This window comes from Lycium ferocissimum, chromosome 6 (genome assembly GCF_029784015.1).
Source record: "Lycium ferocissimum isolate CSIRO_LF1 chromosome 6, AGI_CSIRO_Lferr_CH_V1, whole genome shotgun sequence".
Taxonomy (NCBI): Eukaryota; Viridiplantae; Streptophyta; class Magnoliopsida; order Solanales; family Solanaceae; genus Lycium; species Lycium ferocissimum.
Window position 1 is genome coordinate 59,157,309 of NC_081347.1, and position 19,722 is coordinate 59,177,030.

The following is a 19,722-nucleotide window of genomic DNA, read 5'->3' on the forward strand; positions in this document are numbered from 1 at the left end:
CTCTAAGCGAATCTCGTCGCTTCCGCTCCGTGCTTGTTCTTGCCTCCGAAATAATACGTAACCCTCCAAAAGAACGTTTCATAGGTATATATACGACCTACAATGTGTAGGAGGTCTTTCAAACCCATTCAAAGTCTATGAGGAAAACTGAAGTCACACGCCTATGGGCTCATTTTGCGAGGAGGTTGATGAGCACCTTCTTGCCAATGTTCATAAGTGTACGCGATGGAGGACTTTTTTTTACATGACTTCGTTGTTTTCACTTACTGCCAGGGCCCTTAGCTTGCTGGCCTGAGCAGCAATGCCACCTCGTTGACGTCCTTTCTGCTTCGAGTATCTTTTATCGTCCCTTTGTCCTGATTTACTCCAACACCTAAATTCAATCCTACACAAGAAAAACATGTACCAAGTGAAATCCATCTAATAACCATGATATCTTTATCAAATTACACAAGACATGAGACATAAAGACACCCAAAAACATGGACTTTTTGCCAATTATCAATATACACGACCCGTGGAAAATCAGGTTACTAAATGACAAAAACCGAATGGGAATACTAACTATTTTCCGCTTAGGAACAAATCCCAGGATAATTTATACCTTCAACTAAATAAAGTATAAATTTAATTCCAAACTTAATCCTGAATATCTCACCTTATTCCATCAAACTTGGTGTTATTTTATCCTACCTTAGAGCTGGTGGAATAAATTAGTCCAAAAATTATAATCTCAGAATAACTTAGTCCTCGAATCAAACTACCCCTTTATGTTGACCCCAATGCATATTAAATGCTAAGAATGAAATTGATTAAAAATAAAAGTGAATTATATGACTGATTTGAGATCGTGTTGAGATTTAAAGTCACTAAGTAGTGAGCTTTAAAGGTGAAGTGTGAATTGGGAAATGAAGGGAAATAAAATCAGAGGAAAGTGAAATTTTGGAAATGTAACTTTTTCATGTGACCATTCTCCCACATTGGTGGTGGAAAGTCATATGTATGTGCGTATTTAGAGAAACACTGTTTCTAGCTCTTAATGAGTTGAGAAGAGGGACTCCCTTCTCACCGTCATCGTCACTCAGCTCGGATTCGGATTCGGTCAAATGATCTGATTGATTGATAATCTTCTCACTACTAGAAAAACTCGAATTACATGGGGATTTTACCTGGAACTTTTTTCGCAAGTAATTCCTGCGGATTTTCATGCGAAAATCCATAAATCCCTAATTTCTAGAATATTTACCTGCGGATGCGATTTCCCCAGATAAATCCGCAAGTAAATTTAGCGCCAAAATATTACTTGGGGAATCCGAAAATAATCCCCAAGTATCACTTTCCAAGGTAATTCCGCGGGTAAACAACCAAAAATATTAAAAAATTATTCCCTTTGAGAAATCGTAGGAAAATCCCCAGGTAATGGTACTTGCGGATTTACCTAAGAATTATTTCTTGGGGATTTACCTGGTGATTATATTATCTGGAAAAATTACTTGGGGATTTTGTTGCTGCGAATTTACCTGGGGATTTTATTATCTGCGGAATTACTTGGGGACTTTGTTGCTATGATTTTAGATGGGGATTATTTCTTGGGGATTTATTTAGGCATTACATTACCTACAGAATTACCTGGGGATTTTCTTGCTGCCATTTTTGCTGAAGATTATTTTTCAGGAACTTACCCAGAAATTTTATTACCTGCGAAATTACTTAGGAATTTTGTTGTTGCGATTTTAGCTGGGGATTATTTCTTGAGAATTTACCTATGGATTGTATTACCTAAAAATTACCTATGGATTTTGTTGCTATGATTTAGATAAATATAGTTAAAATGTTGATCCCGTGATGTGATATATGGTTTGGATTGAGTATTACAAGTCATTAAGCATTATAATCGGTTACTACTTTTTGTTTCGAACAAATTCAATAAGAAAATAATTGTCATAATTTTTTTAATAATTAAGAATTTAATATGACTAACATAAAAGGATATAACAGCGTTACGATACGATATCATTTAACATTTTTCAGTTGATATCATCATAAAATATACTCTCTTTGTTTCAATTTATGTGAACCCATTTGACTGGAGCACAAATTTAAAAAAAAAAAAAAAGACTTTTAAGCTTGTAGTGTAAAATGAGTCACATATATTTTTTGTGGCTATAAATCATTGCATAAAAGTAAATTGTTTCCAAATATAGAAAGGGGTCATTCTTTTTTATACGGAATAATTAAAAAATAGGTTCATATAAATTGAAACGGAGAGAGTACTAAATATGTATTATTGAAAAATTCAAGTTTAATTCTTAAGCAGAGAACAAATAAGTTACATTTGTTATTAATATATATGACGAAACAAATATTTAACTATCTATTCAACTCATGTTATTTTTTCACATATATTTGAAATTATGGAATTCAATTATAGTATGTTACTAAGGTGATATTAGTTTGTAAACATTAGTACTGACAATTATTTATCAAGTGAAATTATGATTCTATTTCCAAACATTATTTCTTGATTTAACTTTTTGGTTACATTATTGACTTATAGTCTGTTGGCTAACCTTCTAAAATTAACTTATTTTGAAAACTGTTTTTTTTTTTCAAAAGTGCTTTTCAAAAAATATTTTTGGTGAGAAGCAATTTATGCTTGATCAATTAATTTAAAAAGTACTTTTGACCAGCAATTAGTATTTACCCAAGTTTTAAAAAGTGTTTTTAAGTGCATTTTTTTAAAGTGTTTTTCAAAATAGTGATTTTGGGAAAATATTATTTTATTTAGCTTCTCCAAAATAGCTTTTGCTTTTCCCAAAAACATTAATTTCTTCTAAAAACTTGGCCAAACACTTCACTTTTAAAAAAATAAGCACTTTTGGCCTTCCAAAAGCTAGGCCGGAACTATTTTTATTTTTACCAATTACATAACCATGTAACGTGTTTAATCCTTGTTAATTAAGGCACTTTTCATCTAAGAAATGAATTAAATTTGTCATTCCCGGTGTATACTAAATGGAACTTTTGTAAAAATGACTAAGACTTAACAAGTTATACAACTGTAATTTGATCTACTTACTTTAATCTGAAATAGAGTTTTCATTTGATTTGTGAAATCCTTTTTATGCATCCTTCTCAAACCAAAAAAATGACAGAGAAATAATAAGACAAAAAAAAAATTGTGAAAAAAAAAAGTGAGAGAAACAACCATAAATTAACTGGACAAGCTTTGTCCCACATTGTTCTGCAATTGCGCTCAATATTAAGCTTTAGTGCCTGGTTCGCTGGTGGCTTTTCTCTTTGGAGGAAATGATATTAGCTTTCTTGGACCAAGGTGAAGTATGGTTGAGCTAAATGTTAAAAGTTGGTGTAATTAGTACTTAAGAGAAATAATATTGAGGGTATCTTCTATATAGTATTAGATCAGATCCTGAGTTGTCTGCTGTCTCAAGCGAGTAAAATGGGGGACGGGGGGGGGGGGGGGGGGGTGTAAGTACATTCTAATTGATGGAGAATCATAATATTTATTATTACTTTTCTCATGATATTAATTCTTTTTTGTCAAAACGATTCTACAGATTACTTAGGGAATTTTCATGGGGATTAACTTGCGGATATCTCCCTATGAAAATCCGCAAGTAAATTCCATTTTTCCAATTTTTTTACCTAAAATTTCACGAATTTTTAGAATTTCTTACGAAAAAATCCGCAAGTAATTTCTAGGGATTTTAAATCCGCATGTAATTTTCCTGGGGATTTTAAAATCCGCAGGTAATAATTACCCACGAAGGTTTTTCCATCGGATTTTTTTGGGCAGGAAATTTCGCAAGAAACTAAATTACCTTCGAATTTTCTTGTACAATCCCCAAGAAAATTCCCATGTAATTTGAGTTTTTCTAGTAGTGTTTTGGACCAAACGGTCATCTTCTTCCCGAACAGGTGCGTTCACTGGCTATAAATTTTCGGAGGCGAATTCCAGAAAAGAAAACTGCATTTTTAACTCCCCTCTCTCTTCTGCATTTTGCATAATTTTTCAACCAAAACAGTAAGTGTCCAAAGGTGATTTGTTGTCGATCTTTGAGTTCGCTAAAGTTCTGTAATTTGCATTGCCGCTATTACAGAATATTTTTTCCGTTCTATCCTGGGAGAAATTAATCCAGTAACCTTGGCAAATGTGGGGGATTAGATTTGCTTAAGACGTTAAAAACTTGTGGGCTGGGAAATTTCTTCTTTCTTTTATTTTCTGTCCTTAACATTTTTTTTTCTGTTTTACATTCTTACAACAGAAACTGTTTTTTGTTAAAATTTTGTCTTAAACACATAAAAATAACAGACCGTTGAAAGCTTTTAGCCAATTTATGATTCCTAAATGGGTATTGGCAAATATGTTTGCACATGTTTTCATCGTGTGTTAGCAAATGATAATCTAAAGTCAAAGTCCTTTTAATGTTATGGACAAGTCGATGAATTTTATGAATAACCTTCAAAGGCTCTTTTTCATAACTTACGAAAGTTAAAAATCTTGAAAAAATTGTTTGGCTTGAGGAATAAAAATAAAAAACCAGCACAAAATAGGAGCAAAAGTGCAATACCTACCGTGCGGACTATCGGATACATGACGTGATTCTATTTCTTTTGGGCGGTTGGTTTACAATCTATATGTATTTATATACAATATAAAGTTAGGCATAGACAAGGTGATGTGGCAATTTTCTTTGGTCGAGGATCATATTTATCTTTTTTCTTCTTTTTTTGGCTTTTTCTTCCTTTTTCCTATTTGTCTTATTATTAGAATGAATTTTCTTTAAGAATGAATGTCCTAATTATTGTAATTAAGAAGACTAAAAGGTAGTCTCTTTGTCTACCATGGCAAGTCATTTTCTTGCCTATAAAACGGATGCAATGCAAGAACGTGATAATCAATTATTAAGATTTTAGTGAGTACTACCTTTTTTCAGTTACCAACCACCCTATTAGCGTCACCTTTCTCCCTTATTTTCTATGCAATTTGTTGTAAGATTAAATGACTTAATTATTACTAATTCCAATCTTTCATACTTATTGTAAATAATGGCAATATTTAATACCCTAACCTTTCCAATTCCTTCCATGCTAAACTCTTCGGATCCAGCATATCAAATTCATTCAAAGGCTGTTTGCATTTTTTATAAAAAAGAAGCTGAAACATTCCAACATTGCAGGGCTTTTCTAGGATTTGGAGAATGGGCAGTCGAGCATTGCAGGGAGTCCAAAACTGCACAAACAATAGCAGTCTAAAATATTTCAACACACCGTAGAGGAATTATGTTAAGATCCAGCGGCGACTTAATTGGTATAGTGAACAATTTATCATTTTGTGATAGGTAGCTTTGGTCAATAACGTCACTTTTGTGAGTAGTCTTTTTATTTGAGAAATTGTTTAGGATTAATTCATATACCTCTGGCCTCATCTATGCGGATATCCATATATTTTTGACCTTTAAATCACACGCATAGCCACAACTTGAATTAAGCGGTACTTTCAATTTCACGTGTAGTGTGTCATGTTGTTCTATATAATCGTTTTTTAATGTTTGTACATGTTTTTTTTTTGGCATATTTTATGATATTTCATTGTGCTCTTTGTATATACAATTCGTTTGAGTTCACATATACATACTACATACGAGGCCTTCCACTCTATTCATGTTCTGCATCAAAATTCTCGCAGAAGTCTTTTAACTAGACATCAAAGTACATAGTATGTTCTTTTGTGTATTTTATGATACAATGGATTCATAGTTGTCTCCATTCTATCAAAGTACTTTACATTTATCGAAGTAAAAGTGCTTTTGTTCTCTTCATATGTAGATATTGTAGGTTTATGTGCGATATTAGTGATATATTAGAGTGTTGGAGTGCACCACCAAAAATACTTATATATTTGTGATTTAATTGATTTAACTTAAATGTTGTTGGTTCTGAATATGATGTTAGCAATATTGCTGGAGTGGTTAGATTTTTTTGTGATTTAATCAATCAACAAATTGATTTTTTGTGCATATATGCTGGAATTATATCCTTTGATCTCGACAAAATATTAAAAAAATTAGTGGTTCTAAATTCATTAATTTTTAGTAACTGCGCGAAGCGTGAATAAATTTACTAGTTTCTAAATTTATTCAAACTTCATATGTTAGCAGCATATGTTGACGGAAAATTTACAAGAATTTATGATCTAAAATTAATATCAAGCAAGAACTTAGTTTTGTATATTACGTGGATGAAAAACATATGGGACATGCATTTAGGAATTTCAATGTAACGACGGTAAAGAAAATCAAAACGGAGATTTACCGACATTGACATCGTACAAACTTTTGAATATTGAGGAAACATGTACACCAGTACATTGAATTGAACACACAATTTTGGAGCAAATTTAATCAACGGCAAGCACTTTCAATTGCATTAATTATAACCATCCTGGTCTTCAGGATGAAAATTACATTTACTCAAATTCTTTGTGGTTATGGAATAATGGAACTTAAACTTTTTTTTTTTTTTTTTTTTTAAGATAGTAATGATCACTTTGAGAATGTGAAGCACAAGTCTGCACATCCTTGGAATCTTCATACGTGAAACGTAGGGGTGTAAAAACAAAATTGACAAACCACACCAAATCGATAATTCGAATCAAATCGAGAAATGAATCCGACTAGTGGTTTGGTTTTAAAAAGAAAAACCCAACCACCATTGGTTTGGTTTGATTTGGTTTTAAGTAAAAAAAAAGTCAAACCGAACCAACCCAACCCGACATTATATGTACAAAATTTTAAAAAATAATGTAATTTATATATATTTCTTAAGCATTTTCATGGTTTTTTGTCTTTTAACATATTATTTCAAGCTTGGATTTAGAATTTTGAATGGTCCAATAAGTTTTTTCGCCATAGATGTTAATAACTCAAATAAAACCCAACAAAAATCAAAGCAATACTAATGCTAACAAATGAAATTCAGTGCTAACACTAGGAACAACAATAATGTTGAATATCTATTCTTTAGTTTTATATCCTTTTATCTTTCTATATAACAACCACAAGTTAATTCTTTCATATTGGATTCAAATCATGTGAATAAAATTTTTGGGAAATCTAAAATACTTTATCCATTGATAGATCTATGCAGTGCTAATTTGAATTAGTCCCCACTATTTGGGTTCGGATCTCGAATGGTTTTAAAAAAGTAAGTCACAAGTCATATTGAAGTTTGAACTTTCTAGGGTGGAGTTTCCATTTAGATATATGGGCATCCCTCTTAGCACTAAAAGGTTAACCATCCTTCAATGTAAACCTTTGATTGACAAAATGCTGCAGAGAATTAAGAGCTGGACAACAAGATATTTGTCTTATGCAGGTAGACTGCAACTGGTGAAATCAGTCCTATTCTCCGGGTTGTTATGGAACATATGCAGGAAAAAGGACAACCTCCGGGTTAAATGGATTCATTCCTACCATATTAAAAGTGATCCAATTTGGGAAGCAAATTAAACGCAAAACAGGCTTCTTGGATGGTTTGAAAAGATCTTAAAAGCAAAGAAGTTTTTTGAGCACTTGGGATACTCAGAAGCTAATGTCACTAGCTGCAGTCCTATACTATCAAGAAGTTTTATGTTCTAGGTAGAGATGAGTATCCAAAGGTGCAATGGAGGAGGTTGGTGTGCAACAACTTAGGGGTACTTGCAAATAAATTAAGGACAGAATAGCTTGCTGGGCAAATATGGATGATACAAGTTGTTCACTATACATTGTTGAACTGGAGGATGTGAACCACATGATTTTTAAATGTACCTATTCTGGCCAACTGGAGAAGATTTTGCAATGGCTTGGTCTGCACAGAGGACCTGGTGAATGGCAACAAGAAGTACTATGAGCAAGTAGCAATGCAAGGGGTAAAGGTGCTACAAGGGGAAAAAGTGCTAAGTCTGAGGTGTGCAGGATGGTGTTAGCTAGGTATGTTTATCATTTATGGCATGAAAGAAATGATGGAGTATTCAATAGTCACAGAAGATCACCTGAGCAGGTCAGACAAAAGGTGCACTGTCGAGCAAGCGGGAACTCGACACTTTACTAGCTATATGCAATCCCTTAACTTTTAGCCTGTTTAGTATATATATGCTATGAGTAGCTAGTTTTGCTAGTTTGAAGTGCATGTTTGGGGCTTAATGTCTAAACTCCACGTTTTTCCTTGAGCTGCACAGTTCTATTTGGTAAATAAAATCATAGTTACCAAAAAGAAGTTTGAACTTTGGGGTTAAACAAAAATAATGGTGTTATCGTTGTTTATGATTTACCTCCACCAAATGTAGATTAAAAAAAGACAAAAGAAAAAACAGTTAATTAAGCAAAAAAGATTAAAGCCTTAAGGGGTCGCTTGGTACGAAGGATAAACATAAATAGTCGCGGATAAGAATTTAGCAATTCCTCATCCCTTGTTTGGTTAGTAATCATGGGATAAGTTATCCCAGGAGTAAAAATAGTGCTGGGATAACTTATACCTGCCATAAGGCGGAATAAGTTGTCCCCGGATAAGCTATCCCGGGATAAGAAAGAAACCTCTTCTTTTTAGAAATTATCCAATGTATAATACTTTTAGTCCAACATACCAAACAGTCAGTAAAAAATAACTCCAGAATAACTAATCCTAGCATAATTTATCCCAACGTAATTAATCCCAAAGATAACTTATCCCAGCGTAATTTATATCTTTGCTTTCCATTTATGTCCTTTTTATCCAATTGATGAACTTTGTTTCTTTCTTCAATTTTTAGTCATAACATTTTTTTTCACAAAATGTAAGTAAAAAGTAAGCGAAAAATTGACAATTAAACGTATAAGATCTTTATAGGGTTATTTTTTCCCTTATCACATTATAATTGTTGGTACGAATTTATTGTTTCCTCATTCGATTGATAGATGAATTCTAATTGTCTTCAATTGTAACTTATATGAAACGTGGTATCTGGAGAGGAATAATATCCCATCTCCTAATTGCTTGAGTAGCTTTTTTGGCCAATCTTCTTAGAGGCCAAAAGTGATTATTTTTCTAACAAAAGAAAACACTTATTTTAGAAAATGAAGGTGTTTGGTTAAGCTTTTGATAAAAAATAAGTGATTTTGAGTGTAGAAATTTCAGCTTTCAAACAGAAGCTGCAAAAAATAGTTTCTCCCGAAAAAAAAAAGAAAAAAAGTGCATAAAAATTCTTTTAGGACAAGATTATACATATTTTCAAATTAGTTAGTAGTTGCTTTCTTTTTCGTAATTTAACACGTAAGTTACTTTTTGAATATATTGGCCAATACAAACTATTAACAAAATTGCTTCTCAAATGGTTTAACTAAATATAAACTGTATTTTTTTTTTCAAAGCACTTTTAATAAAAATAGCTTCTCAAAATAAATTGATTTCGGCAACTTGACCAATTAGGATCTTAAGCTTCCATGAAGAAACGAGATAGTAAACAAAAGGTAACTCTACTAACTTATTAATTAATTGAGCTCACTGCTATCTTCCTTTCAATATCTTTTTTAAGATTCGAGTCAATAGCATGATTATTATTTACTGAGACCTATTCAAGAAGTGAAAATTGTATTAAAGCTCTGGCAAAACAACATATGAATGTTCATATCTTAAGTATAATATTATATTTTAAAAAATATTTAAGGGTTGAATGTCCTGATCTTAGTACGAAAAAATAAGGGAAAAAAAGAAATTAATAGTCTATGTGGCCAAGCTTATTTTTCCCTAAAAGTGCTTATTTTGAAAAAAAAAAAAAATGAGGCGTTTGGTCTAGCTTTTGGAGAAAATAAGTGCTTCTAGAGAGTAGCAGAAGCTATTCTTCAAAAGCTAAAAAAATAGCTTCTACCCACAAACACTTTTGTGAAAAGCGCTTTTGAAAAAAATACATTTAGAAGCACTTTTTAAAAGCTTAGCGAAACACAAATTGCTGCTCAAAAGTGTTTTTTAAATTAATTGGCCAAACACAAATTGTTTTTCGCCAAAAGTATTTTTTTGAAAAGCACTTTTCAAAATAAGCTGATTTTAGAAGCTTGGACAAACAAGCTATAAGTTAAATCTTTAGTTTCCTTGATCTGCAATTCGTTTAAACCTCTCATTATATCCTTCAATTTCCTCTAATTAAGATTATGCCATGATATATATGCTCAAAAAATTAATGACGGCTTAACTTTAATCCTAACGTACGGCCGATAATGGTTTTTATAATACCATCTTGCTTCCACATAATCAATACTAGTATTTTGTGCTAATCCTACTTAAAGCCTAACACCGTAACACATATAGATCCTCACCAAATGGCTACTTCTAGTACAAGCAACTCTATAATCAATTATAGGTCTATCTTATCACAATTATATTAATTAGCATATGGTCCAAATTTAAAGTTCATGCAATAGCTAAAATAACATAGAAGTCGACAATTTTGTGATATTATATTTCTTCCTCTCTATCATCAATTTTCTTTTCAATAATGCATTTGACTTGATATTAGTGCTAGGAAGAAACAAATATTAAGTGAAGCATAGGTATAAATATAATTTATGAATAAAGTACAATAACCATTAAAGACAGGGGCGGAGCCAGCTTATGTCCAGGGGGTTCATCCGAACCCCCTCGGCGAAAAATTACAGTGTATTTTTAAAGTTAAAATTATTTTATTATGTATATATAATAGATGTTGAACCCCCTGACTTCTTCGTAATTTACCTTTTGAAATTTTTGAACCCCTGGATGAAAATCCTGGCTCCGCCACTGATTAAAGATGTTTAATTTTCTGCATGTACTACTTTTTAGCATAGAACTCATACACATAATCAAAACTCCATTTATAATACAAACACTAAAAATAAAATACTGGGTTTTACATCCCAAATTTGTTTTACCCCTCAAAAACATCCTTGCTGGTTAGATCAAATAAGGGGAACGAAATGCAAATAATTAAATAAGAAAAAGGGGAAAAATCCGCCTGTATACATGCGGTGATGTGGTGTAAGATTTTTTTTTTTTTTTTTGGGTCCCTTATTTGAATTTCTGGATCTGGATCTGTCACTGAATTCGAGTCCCTCCTCGCCTATGGATAGAATAAATGGTCTTTTTATATAGTCTTGAGCAGTTCACGAAGCTAGTTTTTGAAAATGAATTTGACCTAACGTCGTCTTTTAACATGTTAAGGGTTTGGCAAAATTAGCCCAAGAAATCATGACCGGCCCAATCCTTCCATTTCTGGCTCAACCCATTAAAAATGGGGGAAAAAACATAACTGTACGTTATTTAAAAAATATTTACAGAATCATAGCAGCATTAATTAAATTTCATTCCATGACAACTAATTTCAACTACACCATAACTTGTTCCTAAATCAAAGGAATCCACCAAGAGAGAATCACGTATAACTCCCCAAGCTTTTCTATCCTATTTTTTAGCTCAATAATTTTATCTTATAAATCAATTTCTCAAACATAATTTACACCTAAATAGAAGGGATAGTTGTATTCTAAAAAAGTTAAATGTGCATTTACATCTGTAGAGGTAATCAACTGAAGGATTTGTTAACTGAAGAAGTTCAACAAATCGAAGACAAAAGAAGGTAAAATATTATATTTAATATGTATAACATAAATATACCATGAATATGTATGTGTAAAATTTATATACAATGAGTATAATATTTTATACGAAAATATACTATAGATATATAATAAATTCATATTTATATAACATATATACAAGAGTTAAAACAAATTCTACTAAAAATATAAAATGAATCATTATTTATTCTAGAAATCTACCATGAATATGCATTATTTTTTAGTATAATATTTTATATGAAAATATATACAGATATATAATAATTTTAAATTTATAGAGCATATAAACAAGAGTTATAACAAATTTATACTAAAAATATAACATGAATCATTATTTACTCTAGAAATCTACAATGAATATGCGATTGTTATCCTTCACTAAAATCACCCTCAATTTTAATCTAAAGCATATGGACGTAGTGGTTTTTGAGGGGAAGAAAGAACAGAGAGAAAGTAAATTTGAGGGTGAAAGAGAAAGTCATTTTAAAGGCTACACACAATTGAATTTTGGAGTTATAGTGATGAGAGAGAAAGCATAATGGAGTATATATTTAAGGACAAAATTAATCACTTAATTTATGGTGCTATTTTTGTGCCTAACTTTAAAAGCTTGACCTGCCGTGTAATTTTCTCTTTAAAATGTGGGTTGATATATAGTCCAAATTGATCTGTGAGAAACCTTTTAAAAATATTTTCAAAAAGATATTCTTTGGTTTAATACTCACTCTGTCGCAAAAAGATTATCCTCCTTTCCTTTTTAGTTTGTCCCAAAAAGATTATCCCCTTTCTATATTTAGAAACAATTTAACTTTATGAGATGATTTACTGTCACACAAATATCTAAGACTTATTTTGGACCACACATTTCAAAAGTCTTCCTTTATTTTTTAAATTTTGTGTTAAGTCAAAAGAGGACAATCTTTTTAGGATGGAGGGAGTATCTTATATACAATCCTTATGAAGGGGAAAAAAAGCTTTGCTAGGCACTTAAGAAATCATAAAAGAACAAACAAGGAATTAAAAAAAAAATAGCACTTTGCCCCTCAAACGGGCTGGTCTTTAAGTTTTGCTCTTGAAATGGGTTGGTCTTTAATTTTTGTTCTTAGCAATGGAACTTATGTTTAGTGGGGGCATAAATTCTTTAAGGGGGCGAGATATAATTTGTGAGATATTAGTGAAAGTATAAACTTATGTCTCGCAAAAAAAGTTATTTGTTATGAGGGTAAAAATTAAAGACCAACACAAATAGGGGCTGGTCTTTAAGTTTTGCTCTTGAAATGGGTTGGTCTTTAATTTTTGTTCTTAGCAATGGAACTTATGTTTAGTGGGGGCATAAATTCTTTAAGGGGGCGAGATATAATTTGTGAGATATTAGTGAAAGTATAAACTTATGTCTCGCAAAAAAAGTTATTTGTTATGAGGGTAAAAATTAAAGACCAACACAAATAGGGGAAAAATGCCAATGACCTATAAATTAAAATTTAGTAAGAATTGGGTAGGTTAGTTTTTGACCAGCTTATTTATTTACTCAATTTATTTGATCTGCTCAAAGGCGGGAAAAGGGTCAAATTTATCCTGCAAGTATGATTTATAGATTAAATTTATCCTCCGTTAAAGTTAAGGGTCAAATTTGCCCCTCCCGTTAACATACTTATTAAAATTACCCTTATTATGGATGGAACTATGACTAAGACTCTTATCACTCCACATAAGTGTCATGTGTGTAAATAAATTTTTTTCCGCTTTAAATCTTAGTATAAAGCCATACCAATTAAATTTTATCATGTATTTTCTTTTTTTATATATAAAAAAAATACAATACATAATTTCTTCTCCATCAAACCACCGCTTCCGCTTTTCTTCTCCACCACTGTCATCGCCGTCCACTACCCTCCACCTCGTCCGCCGCCGTCGGTTAATTTACTAAAAAATAACCCACTTCCCAAAAATAACCCGCCGGTTTATTTTGTTCTTTTTAACTGCTACGCTGAGTTTATTTTGATGAAGATGAGCTTTGTAGACATATCCATGGCTTCCTTTACCTGGAAGATTGTCTCAGGAAAAAGTCTTGGTGGCAGAATTGAAGATCAGAGTAAGAAAACTCTCTGATTTTAAATGGTTTATGGGTTTGATTTTGCGATTCTTTTTTAAGTTCCAGTTGGAAGAAGCGCATGTGGCAATTGCTAATTCTGCATTGCATGATAAATAACCCATAGAAAAGAATTAGGAAAGTATTGTATTGTGAGAGAAAATTTGGAATTTGAGAAAATAGTGAAGAGAGAGGAAGGCAGAATAGTATAGGAGTATGAGAAAGAATGAAGAAGACAGAAGGGAGAGGCCATAACTGTGAAGATAAGTAGGATTTGGGTAAAAAAGTTGAGAAATGTGTTATTTTTTAGTAAATTAATCGGCAGCGGCGGATGAGGTAGGGTGGTGGACGGCGATGATAGTGTCGGAGACAAAAAGGGAAGTGGTGATTTGATGAAGAAGAAGATTAGGTATTGTATTCCTTTTTTATAAAAAATAAAATACATGATAAAATTTAATTGGTATGATTTTACACTAAAATTTAAAGAAAAAATAAATTTATTTACACATGGCACTTATGTGGAGTGATATGAGTCCTAGTCTTAGTTTCATCCATAAAAAGAGCAATTTTAACAAATATGTTAACGAGAGGGGTAAATTTAACCCCTAACTCTAACGAAGAGCAAATTTAATCTATAAATCATACTTGGAGGGTAAATTTGACCCCTTTCCCACTCAAATTCAACTTAACCCGTCCATTGACATTTGACATCCATACATGTTATAATTTGTTAAAGGGATAAGGTACCGTTATCCCCTGAACTATACCCGAATTTGCTACGACACACCTTACCTTTCACAGGGTCCTATTACCCCCCTAAACTTATTTAAAACGGAATAATTACCCCCCTAAACGCTGATGCCCACTCTCATATGAGAGAGTGACATACACTCTCCTTGCCACATGTGTATTTATTTGTTTTCTTCTTTTTTTTTAAATTTTTTCTGCTTACGTGTCAATTTTTTTAAAAAATAAAAATAAAAAACTGAATTTTCATTAAAAAAAAATGAGTTTTAAAACCCGTCTGTTTTTTTTAATTTGAAAATTTTATTTTTTTAAACCCATTTAAAAAAAAAAAAAAAAAAAACTAAAAACATGGATTAAAAAACTGAATTTTCTTTTAAAAAAAGGATTTTTAAAACCCTTTTTAAAAAAAAAAAAATTGAAAATTTGTTTTTTTTTTTAAAACCCGTTTTTGAAAAAGAAAAAAAAACTGAAAAATGATTTTTTTTTAAATATGGAAAAATGGATTTGTTAAAAATATGGAAAACTTGATTATTTTTTAAAATGTCTTAAAAAATCTTGATTTCATTTTCTTAGGACACTTTTATTTTTCAAATAAAATCGGAAAAATGTTTTTCTTGCCAAAATGTGAAAAAAACTGAATTTTTATAAAATTTTGAAAAAATTAATTATTTTCTTAACATGTGGAAAACCCGTTTTTTAAAACTAAATGTGGAAGACTAGATTTATTTTCAAATTTTTAAGAAAATGCAGATTTTTAAGAAAAAAAAATTAAGTTTTCCCTTTTTTTATGTTTCTCACTCTCTCAAAGAGAGTGAAACACACTCTCTTTGCCACATCAGCGTTTAGGGGGGTAATTATTCCGTTTTAAATAAGTTTAGGGGGGTAATAGGGCCCAGGGAAAGGTAAGGTGTGTCGTAGCAAATTCGGGTATAGTTCAGGGGGTAATGGTGCCTTATCCCTTTGTTAAATTACACTAATAATATAAATAATTAAATCTTTTCCAAATATCTATATATTGCAAACTTCAATATCAAGCATATAAAAAAGGAGAAAAGGAGACACTGGACATGAATTCTCTCGCATACCACCAAGTACTACAAAGTCTGTTACCACAAAACATTCCATTCATCTTTCCCTCTTTTAATCCCATAGCAAGGAATAAGTAGAACCAAGAATCACTATATTACAGAAACTATATTCATCCAGTAAGAAGTGACCATGAAGGAGAAGATAAATGTAACGAATAATGTCCATATAGCCTTTCAAGTAAAGCTAGCTCCAACAAAAATAAGAGCTTGAAAATGGTTCATACGTATATATAGAAGAAATATTGCAGAAAGAGTCAGAAGCAAATAGTTGAAGATCAAAGATCAAGAACCAGCAAATATATATATATATATATATACACACACACACATAATATAGTGCTATAACAAACCACCCCATTATCTGTTCCACTTTCATCAACCCACCTTCCATTCCTCTGTTTTTTTTTTCTCTCTTCAGTACTATTCTCTGCCAAAGCAAAAACATATAGCCTTTTTTTTTCTTTTCTTTTTTCTCTTTCATGTTTTATGTATGTTATTGTGCATATAAATAGTTAGCTTATACATCTCACCTTAACACCATCATCATTATCTCCCTTATGAGCAAATTATCATTTCTCTCAACAACAACAACAACAACTAATCACTCTCTTTCCTCAAATACTTTCTTTTTCCCAACAAAAATCTCCTTCCCCAAACCCAAAAAATGTACCCGTAATGTTGTCACATCAACTTTGCAAACTCCAAACACTTCTAAAAAGATCGTCGTAATAATGGGTGCTACTGGTTGTGGAAAATCAAAACTCTCAATCGACCTCGCCACTCGTTTCTTCCCTTCAGAAATTATTAACTCCGACAAAATCCAAGTGTACAATGGCCTTAACATCACCACCAACAAAATCTCAATCTCTGAACGTCATGGTGTCCCACACCATCTCCTCGGTGAATTCAACGCTACAGAGTCAAAACCCGAGTTTTCTCCCTTTGATTTTCGGTCAACTGCTTCTTCAAGAATAGACGAAATTATTAATCGCGGGAATATCCCGTTTATTGTAGGTGGGTCCAACTCGTATATTTATGCTCTGCTAGCAAAGCAATTTAATTCTACATTAGATGTTTTGGAACCAAGGAATGAACTTCGTTATAATTGTTGTTTTATTTGGGTAGATGTCATGTCGCACGTATTGGAGAAGTATTTAGACAAGCGAGTTGACGAAATGCTTGACTCTGAAATGTTGGAAGAGCTGGAAAATTATTTCAAGAAAGAGGGGTTTTCGGATTCTGGGTCCGGGTTAACGGGTCGGGTCAGTGGGATCCGGAAGGCGATAGGGGTACCGGAATTCGAGAGATATTTTAAAGGGGAAGAATTGTACGAGGATGTAGTGAGGGATATAAAGGAGAATACACGTGTACTGGCAGAGAGACAGGTGGCGAAGATTAATAGGTTGAGAGATGCTGGGTGGGACCTACAAAGAGTGGATGCCACGGAGACGTTTATGGCGGTGATGACGTCAGAATCCGGGAAGAATACGGCGGTGGTGAAGGAAATTTGGGAAAAACAGGTGGTGGAACCAAGTGCCAAGATTGTGAAGAAGTTCTTGTTGGAGCAGGTTGGTTTTCCAGCTATTTCCAGCTTTCAATTTTCCAATGATTATTTTGACTTTTATCTTAATTTTCTTTTTCTTTTTATGTTCTTAATATATATAGGTGACAGGCAGTCAATTGAGTAAGAGGGCTCAACTATTGAAATCGAACTCGTGATACTGTGACTCAAGTTATTATGAGGGATGAACTATTGAAGTCGAATTCGTGATATTATGACTCAAATTATTATGAGGGCTGAACTGTTGAAGTCGAACTCGTGATACTGTGACTCAAGTTATTATGAGGGCTGAACTGTTGAAGTCGAACTCGTGATACTGTGGCTCAAGTTATTATGAGGAATGAACTATTGAAGTCAAACTCATGATATTATGACTGAAATTATTATGAGGGTTGAACTATTGAAGTCGTACTCGTGATATTATGACTCAAATTATTATGAGGGCTGAACTGTTGATGTCGAACTCGTGATACTATGATTCAAATTGTTATGATGCGTTATCAAGTTGTTCCCGCGAAATATTTTTGGTTAATGAAGGACAAATAGAGAAGTGAATTGGCGACCAATTTTGGGTCAATAGGGCGCCGTTGATGTGGATCTGAGCAAGAAAACAGTGTCTTCTATTTCTCTGGTTTATGATGAATTTAGAATCACTTAGTATTTTCAATTTTATCCTTTTATTTTCCATCATTGACCCTTACTTAATGAGTTTTACATTTGGTTTATAAGTTAGATGTATGTTGTTGTTCATTTTTGTCTGCATAAAGAAGAGAGTGGAGAGGGGGTGATGTGCTGGTTAATGGGGTATAAATTTGGTTTTCTATGTAAAGCTTAATGGTTTGTGCTTCTCTCAATTGCCTAAATGGATTAGTAATTACATACAAAACTCAAGAGGGGCCAAAATGATGTCCGACCAGTATAAATGTTTTCGTACCATATAGCTCCTTTTGAGAAAATCAAATAAAGGCCGAATACATCGATAGCCTCTTAAACTTGTTAAATTTCATTTAAGTACTTTAACTATGATTTATTTTAATTGAACACTTGAACATATGATACTACGTTCATATTACACTTTCGATAAAAAATTTGGAAAAGTTTTTGCACGTGATTTCAAGCACACATTAGGTAGATAAGTTAACCACTTAAACTTTGTCACCTTATTTTATTATAAACATTAGTCTCAATAAGCCATAAAACCTCGGGCTTGCTTCAATTGATGCTGATATGTACAGCTAAAAGAGGTGTCATATTTTATTTGACTACGTAATGGGCGATTAAGAACAAGCGCTAAAGTTTTCCCAAAATTTAAAGCAAATGTGTCTAATAGGAACACTTTATTATATGTTCAGGTATTCAATCAGAATATGATATAATTAAGTGTCTATATAAAATTTACTGATAAATTTAAGAAGTTGTCGATGAATTCAACCTCATATAAAATTGAATGATTAATTAGAAGATAAAAATGATCCATAGAATTGGAATTTTGTAATGGTAAGAAAGATCTTTCTAAAATGATCCATAGAATTGGAATTTTGTAATGGTAAGAAAGATTTTTCTTGTTCCTTAAATGCATGAAGTTTTCTTGGTGTGACTAGCAAACTATGCCCGTGCGATACACGGGGCCCAATATGATTAATTTGATTACTCACTTTAGTTAGTTTTTATGGTTTTGTATATTTTGTAAATGATACTGCATTTCTCCTTAGTTAGTCTCTATATTTTTTTTTCTTTCCTCTTAATTTTTCTCCTTAATTTCTCAATTGTTGTTAAAATTTATCTTATTTTGGTTATGTTTGCCTCTTTTTATATTTAGTAAGTTGATAATTCAAATATCCTACATGTCAAGTTTACAATCATAAGATTCAAGGGATATTTTACTATATTATACACATTTTTAATTTAGAACCACAAGATTTAAAAGTCTATCTTTATTTCTTAAACTCCGTGTCTACTCAAACATAGACACTTAAATTGAGACAGAGGGAGTATATGCCAAATGAAAGAAATGAAAGGACAATTGAGACATTGCGGACACGTGCGGACTTAAAAAGTAAACACAGAAGAAGTAGTATTAATGTTAAACTTCTGTACACATGTTAATCCCCGCTTAGAGTACAATTTTGGTTGCTTTTTGTACAACTTATTGTTGTTGTGTTCGTCCACCTTGAGCATTCGTTGTTAAATAAAATAAAAATTGTCTTATTTTGGTTATGGCCGCCTTTTTTTTATATTTAGTAAGTTGATAATTCAAATATCATACATGTCAAGTTTATATCATAAGATTCAAAGAATATTTTATTATATTATACACTTTTTTAATTTAGAACCACAAGATTTATTATACACTTTATTTTTTAAACGTCGTGTCTAGTCAAATGTAGACACTTAAATTGAGACAGAGGGACTATATGCCAAATGAAGGAAATGAAAGGACAATTAAGATACTGCGGACCCGTGCGGACTTAAAAAGTAAACACATAAGAGGTAGAATTAATGTTCAACTTCTGAAATGTACACATGTCAATTCCTGCTTAGAGTACAATTTCAGTTGCTTTTTGTATAAATTATTGTTGCTGCGTTCGT

At 32.1% G+C, this 19,722-nt stretch overlaps 1 protein-coding gene across 2 annotated transcripts; it reads left to right on the forward strand.

The window, feature by feature from the left end:
- Positions 1–16,129: 16,129 nt before the first annotated feature.
- LOC132059911 (adenylate isopentenyltransferase-like) lies at positions 16,130–17,979 on the forward strand. Of its 2 annotated transcripts, XM_059452753.1 has the most exons (3): positions 16,168–16,586; positions 16,698–17,140; positions 17,238–17,979. In XM_059452753.1, exons 1-3 carry the CDS (start codon positions 16,304–16,306, stop codon positions 17,289–17,291), a joined length of 780 nt encoding a protein of 259 aa, XP_059308736.1. In that variant the 5' UTR covers positions 16,168–16,303; the 3' UTR covers positions 17,292–17,979. The 2 variants fall into 2 exon arrangements, with proteins under 2 accessions (XP_059308735.1, XP_059308736.1); XM_059452752.1 differs by having other exon boundaries at positions 16,130–17,140.
- Positions 17,980–19,722: the final 1,743 nt, after the last annotated feature.